This window comes from Pongo abelii, chromosome 10 (assembly GCF_028885655.2).
Source record: "Pongo abelii isolate AG06213 chromosome 10, NHGRI_mPonAbe1-v2.0_pri, whole genome shotgun sequence".
NCBI lineage: Eukaryota > Metazoa > Chordata > Mammalia > Primates > Hominidae > Pongo > Pongo abelii.
The window spans coordinates 109,153,229-109,173,506 of NC_071995.2; the positions used below are offsets into that span (position 1 = coordinate 109,153,229).

The 20,278-nt window shown below is 48.1% G+C and overlaps 2 protein-coding genes across 3 annotated transcripts in view; both read right to left on the bottom strand.

Moving 5' to 3' along the window:
- Window positions 1–6,562: 6,562 nt before the first annotated feature.
- LOC100936098 (uncharacterized) lies at window positions 6,563–10,116 on the bottom strand. The gene has a single exon (XM_054528219.1). It carries the CDS (start codon window positions 9,892–9,894, stop codon window positions 8,941–8,943), a length of 954 nt encoding a protein of 317 aa, XP_054384194.1. The 5' UTR covers window positions 9,895–10,116; the 3' UTR covers window positions 6,563–8,940.
- Window positions 10,117–10,686: 570 nt separating this feature from the next.
- Window positions 10,687–20,278, bottom strand: part of ANAPC7 (anaphase promoting complex subunit 7) — a 29,176-nt gene continuing 19,584 nt past the window's right edge. The window contains exons 7-11 of one of the 2 annotated variants that reach the window (XM_024257083.2): window positions 20,060–20,177; window positions 18,992–19,188; window positions 14,590–14,814; window positions 13,272–13,422; window positions 10,687–11,542 (exon numbers count right to left, since the gene is read on the bottom strand). In XM_024257083.2, the coding sequence (XP_024112851.1) occupies window positions 11,353–11,542; window positions 13,272–13,422; window positions 14,590–14,814; window positions 18,992–19,188; window positions 20,060–20,177 (881 nt within the window). In that variant the 3' untranslated portion in view covers window positions 10,687–11,352. The remainder of the gene's footprint in view (window positions 11,543–13,271; window positions 13,423–14,589; window positions 14,815–18,991; window positions 19,189–20,059; window positions 20,178–20,278) is intronic. The other variant, XM_024257084.2, reaches the window with a different exon arrangement.

The window sequence follows — 20,278 nt, forward strand, 5'->3', positions numbered from 1 at the left end:
TGAACCCAGGAGGTAGAGGTTGCAGTGAGCCGAGATCACACCACTGCTCTCCAGCCTGAGTGACAGAGCGAGATTCCATCTCAAAAAAAAAAAAAAAAGCAAATCTGAATAAACCATGGACTTTAGTTAATAATAATGTATCGGCCGGGCACGGTGGCTCATGCCTGTAATCCCAACACTTTGGGAGGCCTGAGGCCGGCGGATCACAAGGTGAGGAGTTCAAGACCAACCTGGACAACAGGGTGAAACCCTGTCTCTACTAAAAATACAAAAAAATAGCTGGGCGTGGTGGCAGGCACTTATAATCCCAGCTACGTGGGAGGTTGAGGCAGAAGAATTGTTTGAACCCAGGAAGCGGAGCTTGCAGTGAGCCGAGATTGTGCCATTGCACTCCAGCCTGGGTGACAGGGCGAGACTCCACCTCAAAAAAGAAAAAAAAGTATCAATGTTGGCTCATTAATTGTGATAAATGTTCCATGGTACTATACGATATTAACAATAGGGGAAACTGTGTGTGTGTGGGGGGGGAACATGTGGTTACTTTCTGTGCTATCCACCCAATTTTTCTGCAAATCTAAAACTGTTCTAAAAATAGTCTATTAAAAATAGTCCAGGTCAGGGGGGAGGAATAGCATTGGGAGATATACCTAATGCTAGATGACGAGTTAGTGGGTGCAGCGCACCAGCATGGCACATGTATACATATGTAACTTACCTGCACACTGCGCACATGTACCATAAAACCTAAAGTATAATAATAATAATAATAATAATAATAATAATAATAAAAAGAAAGTGGAGAAGGAAGTTAAAAATTAAAAGAAATAAGAAAAATCAGAGCAACAAAATAAAGCCTGAAGTAAAATATAAAAAAAAAAAAAAAAAAAAAATAGTCCAGGTCGGGCACAGTGGCTCACACCTATAATCCCATCACTTTGGGAAGCCAAGGCAAGCAGATTGGTTGAGCTCACGAGTTCAAGACCAGCCTGGGCAACATGGTTAAACCCCATCTCTGCAAAAAATACAAAACATTAGGCCAGGTGTGGTGGCTCATGCCTGTAATGCTAGTACTTTCGGAGCCTGAGATGGAGGACTGCTTGAGGACAGGAGTTTGAAACCAGCCTGCTCAACATAGTGAGACCCCATCTCTGTTAGGTTTTTTTTTTTTAAGACGGAGTCTCACTCTGTCGCCCAGGCTGGAGTGCAGTGGCACGATCTCGGCTCACTGCAAGCTCACCTCCCGGGTTCACACCATTCTCCTGCCCCAGCCTCCCGAGTAGCTGGGACTACAGGTGCCCGCCACCACGCCCGGCTAATTTTTTTGTATTTTTAGTAGAGACGGGGTTTCACCGTGTTAGCCAGGATGGTCTCGATCTCCTGACCTCGTGTTCCACCCACCTCGGCCTCCCAAAGTGCTGGGATTTACAGGCGTGAGCCACCGTGCCCAGACTAGATTTTTTTTTTTAATAAAAAGAAAAAAAAAATCAGGGGCCGGGAGCAGTGGCTCACACCTGTAATCCTAGCACTTTGGGAGGTTGAGGTGGGCAGATCACTTAAGGCCAGGAGTTTGAGACCAGCTTGGCCAGCATGGTGAAACCCCATCTCTACTAACAATACAAAAATTAGCCTGGTGTGGTGGCATATGCCTGTAATCCCCGCTACTTGTGAGGTTGAGGCAGGAGAATCACTTGAACCCGGGAGGTGGCGTTTGCAATGAGCTGAGATTGCCCTACTGTATTCCAGCCTGGGTGACAAAGCTAGACTCCATCTCATAAATAAATAAATAAATAAATAAATAAATGATATCATGGAACAACATACCACATTCAAAGTTCAAAACAAGCAAATAAATAAATAATTGCCGGGCATGGTGGCTCATGCCTGTAATCCCAGCACTTTGGGAAGCCAAGGTGGGCTGATCATGAGGTCAGGAGTTTGAGACCAGCCTGGCCAACATTGTAGAATCCTGTCTCTACTAAAAATACAAAAAAAAAAATTAGCCGGGCATGGTGGCGCACACCTGTAATCCCAGCTACTTGGGAGGCTGAGGTGGGAGGATTGCTTAAACCCAGGAGGCAGAGGTTGCAGTGAGCCAAAATCGCGCCACTGCACACTCCAACCTGGGCGGGAGACTGAGACTCTGGCTCAAAAAAAAAAAAAAAAAAAATGCTGGGTATGGCGGCTCACGCCTGTAATCCCAGCACTTTGGGAGGCCGAGGCAGGTTGATCACGAGGTCAGGAGATCGAGACCATCCTGGCTAACACAGTGAAACCCCATCTCTATGAAAAATACAAAAAATTAGCCAGGCATGATGGCGGGCGCCTGTAGTCCCAGCTACTCGGGAGGCTGAGGCAGGAGAATGCTGTGAACCCAGGAGGCGGAGCTTGCAGTGAGCTGAGATTGCGCCACTGCACTCCAGCCTGGGCGACAGAGCAAGACTCCATCTCAAAAAAAAAAAAAAAATTATCTGGGCATGGTGGGGTGGGTGCCTGTAATCCCAGCTACTTGGGAGGCTGAGGCAGGAGAATTGCTTGAATCTGGGAGGCAGAGGTTGCAGTGAGCCAAGATCACACCACCGTATTGCAGCCTGGGTGACAGAGCAAGATTCTGCCACAAAAGAAAAAAAAAAAGTGTTGTTTAGGATAAAAATGTGGTAAAAATAAAAATGAAACAAGGGAATAATGGTATTATTTTACAGATAAGAAAAATGAGGTTGTTATTTATCCAAGCTTCAAAAGACTTTCAGGATCACAAAATAAAGGAAGTAAGAAAACAAAATTCACTCACGGGTACTTGTGGCAGGAGTGGAGCTAGAGGAGGGAGTAGGGCCAGCTGGGATCAGCCTGGTGCACAGGCATGTGGGGGTCCTGGAAATGTTCTATTTTGTGACCTGGATGGTGGTGTACACATTTTTCCTGTGGTTTTGTAAACACTTCTACTATGCTTTCACATGCTTCTGTATGTATGCTGTATTTCACCAATGTCCCATTTTTATTAAAATAATCAAGAAATCCCTGCCAGGCCCCAGGCAGGCTCTTGGCCTGGGCTCACTAGAGGTTCATTACGCATGGGGACCACTCTCCCAGATCTGCTCAGGGGTCTCCACACAGCCTTGACTCAGAGAGGGCCCCTCCCTGGCCTCCCCTAGGAGGCCACTGCGTGGCTTGTATATATGCCCAGCATTCTGGAACAAGCTCCAGTAGGGGGATGTACACGGGGTCACCTCTGTCCCTTCCTGTCACACTAGTAGGCTTCACCAAACAGCAGCAGCACAGATGTGGGGAGTGGCCTGGGCCTGCAGGGGTCCTGGGGTCAGCTCGTTTGGGCCCCTCAAGGCTGGGGCTTCAGTCTAGGAGCCACCTTGTCTGAAGGACAGAACCCTGCTGGCTGTGGATCCTACTCAATTCCTAGACCAAACCTCTGTTGCCCCATGGAGACTGATAGGGAAGATGGGCCCGTGGGCCGAGGGGCCAGCTGACTAGGTCATGGGTAGAGGATGACCCAAACATGAGGAAAATAACTTCCCTGGGCCTCTTGCTTACGCAAGACCAGGCCCAGCACTTAGGGGTTCAGGTCAAATCCACTGATCTAGTGCCAAAGGGGTCCTAGCTCACGGGGCAGAAGGCAAGGTTACCATCCTCAGGGACGCTGGCCTGACAAGGACCAAGGTTTAGCCCTCAGAGGCTGCTCCCCATCCATACACCCATCCGAGGGCTCCAAGTGCTGCCACCCCTGCTACAAGGCCCCTTTCATGTTATGCCCCCACCTGACAACAGAGTGGGAGACCCAACTCTCTGAGTCCTATACCAAAGGAACACAGAGGCACAGAGAACCCAAGGGAGCTGCCCACAGCCACACAGCCAGTGACAGACCATGAGGCAGAGGCTTCCCGAGGGTGGAGAGAGGCCCTCCCCCAGGCCTCAGCCCTCCTAGTGGGGAGGGTGGGTACCTCTGAGGCGGCACTGAAGGAGGGGGACTCAGGGATGATATAAGCATCAGCCCTCCTAGTGGGGAGGATGGGTACCTCTGAGGCGGCACTGAAGGAGGGGGACTCAGGGATGATACAAGCAGCCAGCACCCCCCTGCCCCGACACACACAAAACCTCATCAAGCACAGTCTCCCTCATCCCTCAACAGGGGAGGAACTCAGCTCAGTCCAGGAAACACCCCAACTGCAGAGCCAGGCAAGGGGGAGGGACCCCAAATCCCACAGCCAGGAGAAAGCTAAGGGGAAGGCCTGAGAGGACCGCAGAGAGCACAAGCTCCTAGCTCCAGCAAGAGGAAGAGGGGTAGACGCTCAGAGACTGCAGAGCTCCTGGTTTGCCCCTAACCTGAAGCCCAGGGAGGGGCTCCCTGGGTAGACAGGGAGGCTGCTGGGCCAACCTGGGCATATGTGTTTGCCACGTGGAGAGGACAAGCCAGCCAGGCCCCTTGAAAGTTCCAAAAAAGATTATACTCTCACTCCAAAATCCCCCTGCTAAAAATTTACCCAAAGAAGGAAAAAAAATAGCACAAAGGAGGTCACCAGAGGGTTGTTTATAAAGAGAGAGACACTGGAAGATTTAAGTGGCCAGCGAGAGCTGTGTCGTGACGTGCTGTCCTTGCCAGACTGTCTGCAGCCTTTAGACACAGCAAGGCTGAGGCCCGCAGCAACAGACGGTAAGGCAGGCTTAGTGCAGCTGTTTTCTCTGGAACAGAATATATGATACAATTGCAGAGAGATCCGTTAAGACCATACTGAAACTACAGGGCAGGAGGCTCTGGACAGACGAAAAACAGCTAATATGTCCATCTGAGACTCAGTGCACTCATCTGTGAACACTCAATTCTACCTCTCCAACTTCAGGGGGTGTGAGGCTGAGATGTGGTAATGCAGGCAAGGGCCGTGCCTCGTGTCCTGTCTCAGAGGAGCACTCACAAAATAGCAGCTGGGGCCGGGCACCATGGCTCACATCTGTAATCCTAGCACTTTGGGAGGCCAAGGCGGCCAGATCATGAGATCAGGAGTTCGAGACCACCCTGACCAATATGGTGAAACCCTGTCTCTACTAAAAATACAAAAATTAGGCGGGTGTGGTGGCCCATGCCTGTAATCCCAGCTACTCGGGAGGCTGAGGTTCAATTGCTTGAACCCGGGAGGTGGAGGTTGCAGTGAGCCGAGATAGCGCCACTGCACTCCAGCCTGGGCAACAGAGTGAGACTCCAACTCAAAAAAAAAAAGAAAAGAAAAAGAATAGAAATAGCAGCTAGGGGCCAGGTGCGGTGGCTCACACTTGAAATCCCAGTGCTTTGGGAGGCCAAGGCAGGCGGATCACCTGAGGTGAGGAGTTTGAGACCAGCCCAGCCAACGTGGTGAAACCCTGTCTCTAGTAAAAATACAAAAATTAGCCAGGCGCAGTGGCACATGCCTGTAATCCCAGCTATTCAGGAGGCTAAGGCAGGAAAATCACTTGAACCCAGGAGGCGGAGGTTGCAGTGAGCCAAGATTGTGCCACTGCACTCCAGCCCGGGCGACAGAGTAAGACTGTCTTAAGAAAAAAAAAAAAAAAAAAAAGCCAGGTGCAGTGGTTCACGCTTGTAATCCCAGCACTTTGGGAGGCCAAGGCACGCGGATCACCTGAGGTCAGGAGTTCGTGACCAGCCTGACCAACATGGAGAAACCCCGTCTCTACTAAAAATACAAAATCAGCCGGGCATGGTGGCACATGCCTGTAATCATGTGCCAGACGGAGAGTGAAACTCCGTCTCAAAAAAAAGGAAGAAAGAAAAAAGAATAGCAGCTAAGGCAAATAAAAGCAAGGGAGTACTGATCAAATCTGAGGTTGGTAAAAACAATAAAAACCAAATGAAAGCACTTAATGATAGTGGTGCTGATGAGGGGCAGGCAAACAGGCACTCGCACCTGTTATTGTTGGAGGGTAATCGGGCAGCACCCATGAGACATGTCAATGCACACAATCTGAGACCCAGGAATTTCACTGCAAGGAACTTGACTTCCGCATATCCTTGTAATATTACGGCAAAATATGTTCATGACAGCACAGACTGAAATAATTATGTTCAAGACTGGAAAACAAGTGTCCACCAGTAGCAGAAGGGTTGTGGAAATTGTTCCTTCTGCAGAATGGATTCTGCAGTACTGATGATTAAAGGGTGCGCTGACGCTGCACGGAATGTCCCTATGCACAGCACGGCCTCGTATTTTCTTTTTTCATACGGGGTCTCTGTCGCCCCAGTTGAAGTGAAGCGGCACGATCTCGGTTCACTGCAACCTCCACCTCCTGGGTTCAAACGATTCTCCTGCCCCACCCTCTCAAGTAGCTGAAACTACAGGCGACCACCACCCATGCCTGGCTAATTTTTGTGTTTTTAGTAGAGACAGGGTTTCACCATGTTAGCCAGGATGGTCTCGATCTCCTGACCTCAGGTGACCCACCTGCCTTGGCCTCCCAAAGTGCTGGGATTACAGGCATGAGCCACTGTGCCTGGCAGAATATTTTTTATAATACATATAGTTAAGGAAAAGCACAAAACTATTTTTACAAAAGTAGAACCAGAAACTTATTTTGGGGAGAGACAATAAATTCAGTGGATTGGGAAGTAGATGTATTTCTAATTTTATGCCTTTCATGGTTTAATTTTTTTTTTTTTTTTTTTTTTTTTGGAGAGGGTGTCACTGTGTTACCCAGGCTGGAGTACAGTGATGCAACCACAGCTCATTGCAACCTCCACCTTCTGGGCTCAAGCGATCCTCCCACCTCAGCCTCCTGAGTAGCTCCCGTGTGCATTGAAGCTGGGACCACAGGGACACACCACCATGCCCAGCTAATTTAAAAATTTTTTGTAGACATGGGGTCTATGTTGCCCAGGGTGACCTTGAACTCCTGAGCTCAAATGATCTGCCCACCTCGGCCTCCCAAAGTGCTGGGATTACAGATGTGAGCCACTGCACCTGGCCTGAATTTTTTAAACCATGTGTAATTTTATGTAACACATATATATTACAAATACACACCATATTTCACATAAATTAAGATGTGTTTACTGGGGTTATCCAGATGGCAGGCTTACAGGCCATTTCTTTTTTGTCATAAAACATACATGACATAAAATGTGCAACCATCCGCACCATATCCAGAACTTGTTAAACATTCTAAGCAGAAACTCTGTCCCTATTAGAAACTAAGTCATTCCTTCCCTCCAGCTCCTGGCAGCCTCTAATCTACTTTCTGTCTTTATGAATCTGACTGTGCCAGGTACACCTCAGATTCGTGGAGTCATACAGCATTTGTCCTTTTGTGATTGGCTTCTACCACTTAGAATAATGTCCTCAAAGTTCCTCCATGTTGTAGCATGTGTCACTTGCCTTTACAAGGCTGAGTAATATTCCATTGTACCGAAAGACGCACCTTGGTTTGTTTATCTACTCATCTAAGGACACATGGGTTGTTTCCACCTTTTGCTACTGTGGACAGTGCTGCGTGGACATGGATGTGCAATCTTTTGGCGTTCCGGCTTTCACTTCTTCGGGTGTACACCCGGAGGTGGAACGCTGGATCCTACGGTAGTAGTACTGTTTGAATTTCTGAATCGCCAGACTGTTCTCCACAGTGGTTGCGCCACCTTACATTCCCACCAGCAGTGCACAGTGGCACTGTTACTTTAAAATTCATGTTTTGTTTTCATGGCTGCCATGGAGGCTGCACTGTGGGCTTCTTGGTTTGTTCCTGACCTTGCTGGTGCTGTGTGCTGTGCTGCCAATGACCTTCCACAGCAATCTGGGAAAAACCCCACACCCTGGACCAGGCTGGTGGTGGCCCAGGTGCGGCAGGGGCAGGGATGCTGAGTTTGCCCAGGCCTGGAGGCGTCTAGACGGCAGACCTGCACTGCACCCCAAGAGGGGAGGTGGCAACTGAGGCCCCTCCTGCTGCCCTGGGGCAGGGAGGCTCCTGCAGAAAGTGGAAAACCTTAGTAAGGCACTTACCTCAACGGCCCCTCCCAGCGCAGGGCTTCCCGGTGACCTGGCCACAGCCGTGCCTGGAGGACAAGGTGAGGTGCATGTGGAGTCTGGACTCACTGTCATCAGCAGGGAACGCAGGCCTGAGCACAACCCCAGAGAGCTGCTCACGGGGACAGCTCACCTGAGCTCTGGGAAGCAGCTCCGCGCAGGCCCTGGCCTGCCACAGGTAAGCCAGTGTAGGGCTGGGAACGCAGGAAGCCACAGGTGAGGCCTTTGGAGGCCGGTTCCTTCCACCCACCGGCAGCTGCAGAGTTAACTCCCAAGGGCCCTCTGGGGTCAGGCCTGCAGCTGTTGGGAACTTTGAGCTCCCCTCTCACAGGTTTCTCAATACTTTTCCAGGGAACACCTGCATAGAATAGGAAGTCAGGGTGGGAAGTGAAAGCTGCAGACCACTGGGCCTGGACCAGGCCTCTGGATTCCAATAAAAGTTTGGTGCTGGGCCTGGGAACCTGCATCGTGGAGATGCATGCTCTAGTTTGGGGATTGCAGATTTGGGCAAAAGCCGGCCTCATTTTTTGGAATTCAGAGGCAGGAGTGTGGCCCCCAAGCTGTGGCTGCAGGGAGAGCTCCTGCCATCAGCCATGAGTAGAGTACATACCTACCAGGTCCCTGGAGCCCAGCACGGGTTGAAAAGTGAAAAATGGGAGGTCCCGCTGAAGGGCAAGGCTCACCTCGACTCTAGAGCCTGCCTCCCTGCTTGGCTGAGGGTCCTTCAGAGACGAGAGGGCTCCAGAAGGGCAGAACCACCCCCAGCTCCCCAGGGAGGCCTGGCCAGCTGGCATTCCCCAGTGAGGATGTCGCAAAGGGTGACGTGCTGAAAGCTGCACGGACTCATTTAGTCCTCACCCCGGGAGGCAGCAGGGGCTGCACAGCTAACTGCCCCAGCAGCCCATGGGTTCTGAGGGGGAGAGGGGTCTTTTCAGACCCAGGTGGTCTCTGAACAATCTGGAAGGTGGAGAAATGACTGTTTAAAACACCCTCGTACTGGCTGTGTGGGACTCCAGAACCCAGAAAGAACTTGTGGTGACTGGGCATTTGGGGGCTGTCCTTGGTCAGGTGCCTGGTCTCCTGGCAGGTGGCTGGGCAGGAGAGCCACAGGGCTGAGCAGCCTGGTTCTGCCCCTGCCTCCTGGAGCTCCCTGCCCTTGAGGTTTTGGGTTTGTGAAAGAGTGACAGTGGCAGTGCCAAGTGACAGCTTCAGCACTCTCTGAGCACCACTCCTTGATGTCGACCGAGTGTTTTCTCAATCCCGTGTGAGGTGGTTTCACAGCTTCAGCTGCCTCTTCCAACCTGGCTGTCACCCTGGGGCTGGAGCTGCAGGGAATGAGGATCTGTCCTGGGAGGTGCTGGGCTGGAGGAGCCTGGAGAGCACAGGGGCTCTCAGCAGGGCTGAGGGGCATACCAAAGAAGGGGACGGTGGGAGGGTGCCAGCTGAGGGCAATGCATGGGGCCTGGGCTGTGGGACCCTGATCCAGTGGATGTGAGTGTGGTGGTGAGCCTGCCATGCAGAGATGAGATTGCGCGGTGGGGCTGGGCTTCCTCCTGGAGTCCGGGTAAAGGCAAACAGGCATCGCCTCTCTCTCATCACAGTAATGACAGGTCATGGAGCTGAGGAAGCCCATGAAGTGAGGCTGCATCCTGGAGAGCATGCCTAGGCCAAGGGGCAGGAAGCTTCTTCTACTGGCCGCACACTCACCTGGTGTGACCCCAACTATCTGTGGGGCTTTATTTTTTTTTAAACAGTCTCTGTTGCCCAGGCTGGAGTGCAGTGCAGATCCTGGCTCACTGCAACCTCCACCTCCTGGGTTCAAGCAATTCTCCCGCCTCAGCCTCCTGTGTATTGAGTATCTGGGATTATAGGTGTGTACCACCATGCCCGGCTAATTTTTGTATTTTTAACAGAGCGGGGGTTTCACCATGTTGGCCAGGTTGGTCTCAAACTCCTGGCCTCAAGTGATCCACCCGCCTTGGCCTCCCAAAGTGCTGGGATTACAGGTGTGAGCACGCCCAGCCTTGTATGTCTCTTTAGAAGTGGCTCAGATCAAGTGATGTTGCGCAGGCTTTGGGTCTTAGACTGAAAGACTCAGAAACTTTTTGCCCATTTTAAATTGCAGTTATCAGATGTTCTGAGCTCATTAACTACTGTACACTTATAGTTTTTACATTTTAGGATACGACTTTCTACTGACATCAAATTTATATTTTGCAGCACCTTGGACTAATTTTTGAATTTGGGATTAGCTGTGACACCCACCCCTCACCTCCGATTAATTGTATACTCAGAGCCATCGCAATTTAAGACACAAGGGAGAGGGTGTGGGAAGAAACTCCCAGCCCCAGAGCTCAGGGTGTGACACTCAGGCTGACCAGTGACAGACTGCTGGAACCAGACCCCAATCTCACAGCTGCAGCAAAAGAGCCAGGCAGACTCAGCTGAAATCTGGCCAAAGACTCTCAGGCTCCAGGGAAATTTACCTACCCAATATGCAAACAGATGAACCAGCTCAGGGTTCCTGAGCTTTCCAACCCTCCTGGCTCCCAACACTAGGGGAAGAAAGTCTATTTCTGGCAAATACTTCTGGGGCTGAATCAATGCATTCCGAATAAGACAAAAATACTAAGAGTCTATTTTAAAAAGGGCTTCCATTCTGATCACCCCAACACCATGACTGTACAAACCAGTTTTATTAGGGAACTGCCCCAGGTGCACCTCTGGTTCATGCTCTCATCACACCTGTTTCTCAGATCAGCCCAGGCTCAGAGGCAAGTTACTAGCTAAGCAAAGAGGAAAACTGTTCTGCAAAATAGCAACTGTCAGCTTAAGGCATTACTAACATTGTAGAAGGAAGCAAGATTTACTAGGGTCATCTGGATAGCCCAGGACAATGACTTCTGGGAACAGGAAGCTCCCTAGGGCCAGATCGTGCTGCCATCCAACTTGGGAGATGACACTATCGTGCTGGGATGGTGGGTAACTCCTTCAAACCCATCCATGTCACAGAACACTGTCTACTCCTTGAGCTTTTGGATTTAGAAATTAGTTATATAAAAAGTACTCTTGGCCCAGAAGCCCCAACATGTGTGTGGGTCTCGGGGCACTCCCTCAGTCCTCCCTGGCTGGAGCAGGGGAGGATGGAGATACATGGAAGGTTGGTCAGGCTCTGTTTTAGAAATGAAGTCACGACTAGGAATCGGGAGCGAGGGGGCAGAGACCCCTGCTGCAATCACATGCTGAATCATTGTCCTCCTGAGAGCAGGCTCCTACGGTTCCTTCAGTCCACGGAAGTGCTCAGAGCAGGGCAGGCCAGTGTGGCCATGGAGCTGCCGCCCCATCACTGCATGCCGAACCACTGCTCCTGGTCAGCCCACTGGGCCGCCTCACTGTCGCTGCCCTCCAGGTCCCCTTCTTCCCCACTCCCTTCCATGTCGTCCACATCCTCCTCCTGAGTGGCATCCGTGGGACTCTCCTCCTTCTCCATCTTCTGCATCCCCTCTAGAGACTTCTGGTCATTGGGGTCCAAACTAGGGGACAACAAAACAAAGGAGAGGCCTGAATCTCTGCCTTGCTCTTGCTGGCTGATTCGTCATCTCCCTGGCCCGGCAGTGAAATGACCACACAGTCCCAAAGAATGTGCTAAAGCCTTGCCTCTCCAAACAACTCAGGCTTCCAAGGCTGGGTTGAGGGAGTCCACCACCAGAAGTGCAAAAAGGAGTCTCTTCCTAATTTTTAGAGTTCTCAATTTGAGTTTTTCTCCACAAATTTCTTAAACTTTTTCATACCTATTACTCCTAGCATTCTGCTAGAGGCGGCTACCAGATAACACAAATGAAAAAGTGGCAAACAAACATTCCCAGGTAAATTCAAATGTAATTCCCAGGAAGTTGGGTTTTTGAGCTACAGGGCTACCAAAAATAGGAATTTCTCTGAGTATAGGTGTCCCATGTTCTTATGATGTAATTAAACATAGCAGCATTTCAGGAGCCAACCAAAAACATCACGCTGTACCATGGAACAGACTTGTAAACACCTAGGTCAGACCCCAGGACCCAAGGCTACCCCTACCCAAGCATTCACATTTAGCAGCTGAGTATCAGTACATATGCCACCCCCACCCCCAAAGTTCAGAGCCTCTAGAACATTCATTTATTTGCCTCCTAAGCAATCTTTCCTCTTGCCTTGGTGACTATCACCCAAGCCAGCAGGCGTCCCACCCCTAGCAAACCCCACCTCTAATGGAAGTCTGATATTTTATTTTCTCACTTGCTTCTGGGATTCTAAAAAGCAGCTAAAACCCACGTTGGCACCGTTTCTACTGATATAAATGCAGACCGATCTGTAACATCTCCTCGTCTCCTGGTTGAAGCCTTCCACATCCTGTACTCTGAAGCTCTCACCCATACCCAGGGCTCCTGCCCTCTGGACTCCCACCTTCCCTTCTATAGACTACTATGAAAGCCCTTAGCACATGGTATGGTCAGTCTGCATGTCTGAGACTGACAGCTCCCGAAACATAGCATCTCCAGTCATCACTGAGATGCAAGTCACACAAGTGGTGCTCAACTGTGTGCTGAACAATTGAATGTGATCAGACTCTATTAAAGACAGCCCTTCACCATAACCTTACAGACACACAGACAATCCTCAAAGAAACCACTTCTGTATTAAACAGTAAGAATACTACTATTTATTTAGCATTTACTATGTACCAGGCACAGGGCTAAGAGCTTTACATGAAATAATCATTTAACCCTCATTCGATCATTTAATATCTAATAAGGTAGCTAGATATAGACAAGAAAATGTGTTAGTAACTTGCCCAAGATCACAGGTGGTGAAGGTAGTATTCAAAACTTCAGACCTCAAGTTCTTAACGACTACAGTAGATAGAAACATGGGAAAGTACTTACAATACTTTGATTTGAAAAAGAAGAATAAAAAATATATACTAGGTACAACCCTATAAAAATATGTTATGTGTGGGCAAGGACAGAAGATGAGCTATACAAATGAACACAGATGTTATAGTGGTGTGGGATGGTTATGAGTGAAACAGTTCTCTAATGTTGTTAATATATTTTAAGAAAAAATTTTTAGAAGTCATGAATTCACAAATAACTCTTCTACCATTACTATTATTATTCTGCTTTCAACTATGGACACAAAGTGTGTGTTTCCATAACTCCTGTGACGCAGCTCACTGCCTCCTCTACCCTCCTCAGTGGCTTTCCCCCAAGGGAGGCTAGTGCCTACCTTAGTGCTATACTATACTGGTCCATTGCCTCCTGATACTCATTGACAGCTACAAGGAAATCTCCTAGGATCCGATGCAGGACACAGTCACTCTGATTAGCCAGTGCGTTCCTCAGCAAAGCAATTCCATCTTCGTATTTCTGTTCCCTGCCTGGGGGAATAAAAAAGACCCTCACTTAAGTCACGTACAAAAAAATCACAACTACCATTCTGACAATCTCTTTGCAGACATCCTCAAGAGAACACTGGTACAACACAAAGCGAAGGCAAGCACACCTGAAGCCCTATTCAGTTAAGAAGTTTTCCATCCTGGCTAACACAGTGAAACCCTGTCTCTACTAAAAATACAAAAAATTAGCCGGGCGTGGTGGCGGGCGCCTATAGTCCCAGCTACTCGGGAGGCTGAGGCAGGAGAATGGCCTGAACCCAGGAGGCGGAGCTTGCAGTGAGCCGAGATTGTGCCATTACACTCCAGCCTGGGCGACAGAGCGAGAGTCCGTCTCAAAAAAAAAAAAAAAGAAATTTACAGTTTGAGTTATGTTTTAAAATGGGCTCTTAACTTTAAAAAGCCAAACTGCTTTTATTTGCCAACTAGCCCAAATTCAATGAACCAAATTATGAGTTTATCATAAATCAGGACTGAAAAAAAAAAAAAACAGGGCCAAACGGGAAGTCATAAAATCATCCAGATAGCTCCATTCGAAATGGCTAAAATCAGTTAGTTATATTCAGCTCCAACTAATTCAGGACAACTCAAACCAGATAACAGTGAGCTGAGGCTGGGCGCAGTGGCTCACGCCTGTAATCCCACCACTTTGGGAGGCCGAGGCAGGTGGATCACGAGGTCAGGATTTCTAAACCGGCCTGGCCAATACGGTGAAACCGTCTCTACTTAAAAAAAAAAAAAAAAAAAAAAAAAAAATCAGCTGGGCGTGGTGGTGCATGCCTGTAGTCCCAGCTACTCAGGAGGCTGAGGCAGAAGAATCACTTGAACCCGGGAGGCGGAGGTTGCAGTGAGCTGAGATCACGCCACTGCACTCCAGCCTGGGTGACAGAGCGAGACGCCATCTCAAAAAAAAAAAAAAAAAAAGTGAGCCGAACAGATACCAACCAATTATAGGTGGTTGGAGGCAAGCCAAGCAGGTCTAAGCCAGCTATACTTGGTTGGGCTAAATATAAACCAATCCAAGCAGGCTCAGACCTGCTGCAAAAGGCACACACCTGTCTGGTCATATGTAACTAGCCGGGACAAGGGGGTCCAACTGAGGTCGGGTTTTATAAAAATTAATGAATAGGGCAGAAAATAAGACACACTTACTAAGTAGTTCTGCTTTTTTCACCACAGCCTTAATGTAATCTGGCCTTTGGGTCAGGGCTTTATCTAATAATGTTTTGGCTTTCTCCTGTGTCACTGGGTCTTCAAGACAAACAGTGGCTAAAAGGGTAAGGGTCTGTGCATTTGCTCCCAGAGTTTTGTAAACGTTGTTAGCCATTACCATTGCTTCTCGAATACTGTTGGAGGCTAAGTAACATTCGATAAGACCTGAAAAAAGTAAAACACATGAAGACATTCAATGCCATTACCATTCCAACCCATGCTTCCACTCTGATAGCTCTCCAAATTGCTAACCTTCAAAGTTTCAGACAAAGGGCAGGCCAGGGGAAACTGATGGTGAGATTAGACTGGCAAGAGTGTTGATGGAATAGCTAAGAAGTGTTCTTCCCCAGAGCACTTGATGGATGTGGAAGAAGACTGCCTTCAAAGTTACCTTCAGTTTAGGGAAGGAAACAAGCACATGTAAGGAACCTGCAGCATGTGAGCACCCCATCTGACCGCTGGAAGAATAAATGAGACACTAAGATTAGTCTGTCATATGGCCAAGAGATCAAAGTAGTGAGAGATGATGTTCCCAACAAAACCCAAGGTTTTGCTGCCTCTTAACAAGCAGTTATTCTCCAGCTGCATTCGGTCACCTGTAGGGCTAGGTTTAAGATGGAAGACTCCTAGGGTCTTTATTTATTTATTTATTTTTTTGCGACGGAGTTTTGCTCTTGTTGCCCAGGCTGGAGTGCAATGGCGCCATCTCGGCTCACCGCAATCTCCGCCTCCCGGGTTCAAGCAATTCTCCTCCCTCAGCCTCCCGAGTAGCTGGGATTACAGGCATGCACCACCACACCCGGCTAGTTTTGTATTTTTAGTAGAGATGGGGTTTCTCCATGTTGGTCAGGCTGGTCTCGAACTCCTGACTCAGGTGATCCGCCCAGCTCAGCCTCCCAAAGTATCAGGATTACAGGCGTGAGCCACCGTGCCTGGCCTGGCTCCTAGAGTCTTAAAGTGAATTTCCAGTTTGACAAATAAAGGACTTATGTCAAGCAACCTAGGGAGAAAGACTCTTTTATTTGAAATGTAACAGCTGTCTCAAAAGGCACTTGCTGAGGGCTTCCCTAAACAAGATCAACAGTACTTATCAGATGCACCAGACAGACTGCAAATGGCAGCACTTGCCTCTTTCCACACCCACAGCGAGACGCCCTATGAGGAGGCCACCCTGAGAAGAGTCAACTCTCAACTATTCATGCCAATAAGTTGAGGAGAACAGAGGAATAACTTGTTGGCACAAGGCGTTCATCAAAACAAAAAAACAGCTTAAAACCCCAAACCCACACAATCCTTGGCAGATTTTCTCTGCATACTCCTCCACCCTAGCAGCATTTATAACATTCATGCACACCCTTCCACACACTATGGTTACTTAACCAGAAATTACCTAACTCTAACTCTTTTTTTTTTTTTTTTGAAATGGAGTCTTGCTCTGTCACCCAGGCTGGAGGGCAGTGGTGACATCTCAGCTCACTGCAACCCATGTCTCCTGGGTTCAAGCGATTCTCCTGCCTCAGCCTCCCAAGTAGCTGGGACTACAGGGCGTGCGCCACCATGCCTGGCTAAATTTTTTTCTATTTTTAGTAGAGATAGTATTTCACCATGTTGGCTAGGCTGGTCTCGAACTCCTAAACTCAGGTGATCCACCCGCCTCGGCCTCCCAAAGTGCTAGGATTACAGGCATGAGCCATCACACCCGGCCAATTACCTAACTCTTAAGGGCAACATGTTGGATTCCACATACAGTTGTTTGCAATTACTTACTGAATAGTTTTACTTCCCTGCTAAAGCCCTACTGGAACTTCAGAAGAAAACAGAATGCACTTGCCTAACCTAAACCTCTACCAGCAAAAGAAGGAAGCTCCAACTGGAAACTATAAGAAACATCAAAGGGTGTAGTCAGAGTTGCCCTGACCCAAATCTCCAAATGGCAGCTTAAGAAGCCTCACTGGCCAACTGGGAAACATCCGCTGTCCAAATATTATAGGACGGGCTATTCAACCGCATCCCTGAGCTCTGGTGAAATAGGCATGCAGTATAATGGAATTAACATGATAACAGCAGCTGGGAAGACAGGGAAGTTACAGTTTCAGGATCAAGAAGTTAATCTGAAATCAATGGTTGGTTTGCTGGAGCTTCTTTCAGAACAAAGACAATCCTCTTTCTCCCCAACAAATCCAGAGGCATAGCTCTCTGGCTATATAAGCAGATTTGTTCTCTTTCCCAACATCCAAATTTTATTTCTCAAATTTGAACTCATCTTCCTGTTAAGAACAAATCACTCCTAGACTCCTAGGTTTATTTTTAAATGCTTATAAAAATATGTTTTGGAGGAACTGCATCTTGTAAGATCTATTTTAATGTCTGTGACTGAGTCACCAAACGTTGCTGAAACTGGCACAGCTCCTTTGAACTCCCAGGGTCAATTCACATGAACTTAAAATATTACATAACAAAACAAAGTTGGATCCTGATTGTGCCCACTCTGGAGGTCACAATGAACAGACCCATTCCCACAGCCAACACTATCATATGGATGTGGAGTTATCCCACGAGTACTAACTCTGGCCCAAGGTAAGATGGCCACGAAAAAGAATAGCCCTAACAGGCCATGTACAGTGGTTCACGCCTGTAATCCGAGCACTTTAGGAGGTTGAACTGGGCAGATCACTTGAGCCCAGGAGTTTGGGACCAGCCTGGCTAACATGGCGAAACCCCATCTCTACTAAAAATACAAAAATGAGCTGGGTGTGGTGGTGTACGCCTGTAATCCCAGCTACTCAGGAGGCTGAAGCAGGAGAATCACTTAAATCCGGCAAGTGGAGTTTGCAGTGAGCTGAGATTGCACCACTGCACTCCAGCCTGGGCGACAGAGTGAGACTATCTCAAATAAAAATTAAAAAAATAGGCCGGTTGTGGTGGCTCATGCCTATAATCCCAGCACTTTGGGAGGCCAAGGCAGGCAGCTCACGAGGTCAGGAGTTCGAGACCAGCCTGGCCAAAATGGTGAAACTCCATCTCACTAAAAAATACAAAAATTAGCTGGGTGTGGTGGTGGGCGCCTGTAAACCCAGCTACTCGGGAGGCTGAGGCAGGAGAATGGTTTGAACCCGGAAGGTGGAGGTTGCAATGAGCCAAGATCATGCCATTGCACTCCAGCCTGGGGTGACAGGGGGAGACTCTGTCTCAAAAAAAAAAAACAAACCAAAAAACCCCAAAAAAAACAAAAAAAACAAAACCAGGGCCCAGGCACGGTGGCTCACGCCTGTAATCCCAGCACTATGGGAGGCCGAGGCAGGCGGATCACGAGGTCAGGAGATTGAGACCGTCCTGGCTAGCACAGTGAAACCTGGTCTCTACTAAAAATACAAAAAATTAGCCAGGTGTAATCCCAGCTACTGGGGAGGTTGAGGCAGGAGAATGGCATTAACCCGGGAGGTGGAGCTTGCAGTGAGCTGAGATCATGCCACTGCACTCCAGCCTGGGCAACAAAGTGAGACTCCGTCTCAAAAAAAAAAAAAAAAAAAAGAGGAATAAGAGAAAAAAAATAGGCAAACTAAGTGATCTTGCATGGTGCCTGACACAGAGAGATTCATATTAATGAGTACACCACACTGGACGGGTGCAAGGGGTGGGAGGACGAAAAAAAACCCCATCCCAACTATCCCCTCACCAAAAACCAGAAAAAAAAAAAAAAGAATCAGAAAAAATGGATTCTGAAAGTATGAGGTGACAAATCCAGTGAAAGCCCTAAATAAATGTAAAATGCCTAATGCAGTGGTTCCCAAACCTGTCTGCACACTGGTAACACCTGGAGACCTCCAAAAATGTCGATGTCTATTCCCAATTCCGTATATTTCCATCTACACTGGAGAGACCCAACGTCAGGATATTGAAAAGCTTCCCCGGATGATGGGTTTTTTTTGTTGTTGTTTTTTTTAAATAGATGGAGTCTCGCTCTGTCGCCAGGCTGGAGTGCAGTGGCGCAATCTTGGCTCACTGCAACCTCCGCCTCCCAGGTTCAAGCGATTATCCTGCCTCAGCCTCCCAAGTAGCTGAAACTACAGGTGTGAGCCACCATGCCCAGCTAATTTTTGTATTTTTAGTAGAGACGGGGTTTCACCACGTTGGCCAGGATGGTCTCAATCTCTTGACCTCACGATCTGCCTGTCTCGGCCTCCCAAAGTGCTGAGATCACAGGTGTGAGCCACCACGCCCGGCCAGCTTCCCCAGATTATTCTAACAGAGTTTGGTAAGTGCTGGCCTAATGAAACCTTCCATCTGAGGGCTGCTGCCACACCCACGGATTCACACCATTCACCTGTGTTTTCTATCTTACCTTCATAACAATCTAAGCGACAAGGTGCGAGCCGTATGGCCTCCCGAAAGTGGATTATTGCTTCTTGGACTCTGCCCATGTTCCTAAGTGCTGCTCCCTTAAGTAGCAAAGCTTGAACACTATTACTGTTCAGCTGAATGGCCTTGGCTCCTAAATAGAGGGCCCGGGAGTAGCGTTTGCTATAGAAGCTGTGACAGCTGGAGAAAAAAAAAACACAAAAACCCCAGAAGTTATCCAAGAGAAGACTACAAAGAAACTTGATCCAAAAATCATATTGAAGGCCCTGAACATAATCCTTATTCCAAACCACACTTACAGTTTTAACCTAAGATACTAGTAGAAAAGCAAAACAAACCAAAAAATCCACTATTTATTTTTAAGGGGAAATCTTGATACGGAAGGGAAAAATTATGAAAAAGAACCTATGATCTGGATATTAGTTATTAGCAGAGAGGCATTCAGAGAATTTGTAAAGCCAGGTTAATAACAAAGGAGCATCTTCTGGCCCCATCACTGATGGCTCAGTACTAAGCACAATGCATTCACCAACTCAGTTAATGCTTAACCCTAGAAGGAGAGGTTATTAGCCCATTTTCCAAATGAGAATACAGACCTAGATAGGTAAATAATGCATCCAGAGTCATAAACCATGATTTGAATCCAGGGCTGATTATCTTTTTAAAAAATATACATATATATATATTTATACAGACAGGGTGTTGCTACATTGCCCATGCTGGTCTCAAACTCCTGGCCTCAAGTAATTACCTCTTTTTATTTTTATTTATTTATTTATTTATTTATTTTTATTTTTGAGACAAAATCTCACTCTGCCGCCCACCTGGAGTGCAGTGGCACTATCTTGGCTCACTGCAACCTCTGCCTCCTGGGTTCAAGCGATCCACCTGTCTCAGTCTCCCAAAGTGTTGAGATTACAGGCATGAGCCACCATGCCTGGCCAGGTGATTACCTCTTAAACCTGCGCTTTCAATTTATATTCTCTTCAGGAGCAACCACAATCTCTTAATCTACTGACAACTGCAGAGAAAAGAGAATGCATAATCATACCCAGAAACCACCCACGGTTCTGCATGCTGATCAGAGATATTGAAAAGGCGGCATCCAAGGTTCTCAACATCCTCCAGCCGCCCTTCTCGTGCCAGTAGGTAGCCATATACATCCATTCCTAGAAGAGAAGGACACAGTGAGAAGAGGTGTTTTAAGCAGAGAAGCAGGGGTCCCACATACAGGAGTAGCACCCAACATCAGACCCCATGCTGAGGCCCC

Bases quoted from the DNA above. Each gene is read 5' to 3' on its own strand.
- LOC100936098 (XM_054528219.1), bottom strand. From the start codon at position 9,894: ATGGTGGTACACACCTATAATCCCAGATACTCAATACACAGGAGGCTG.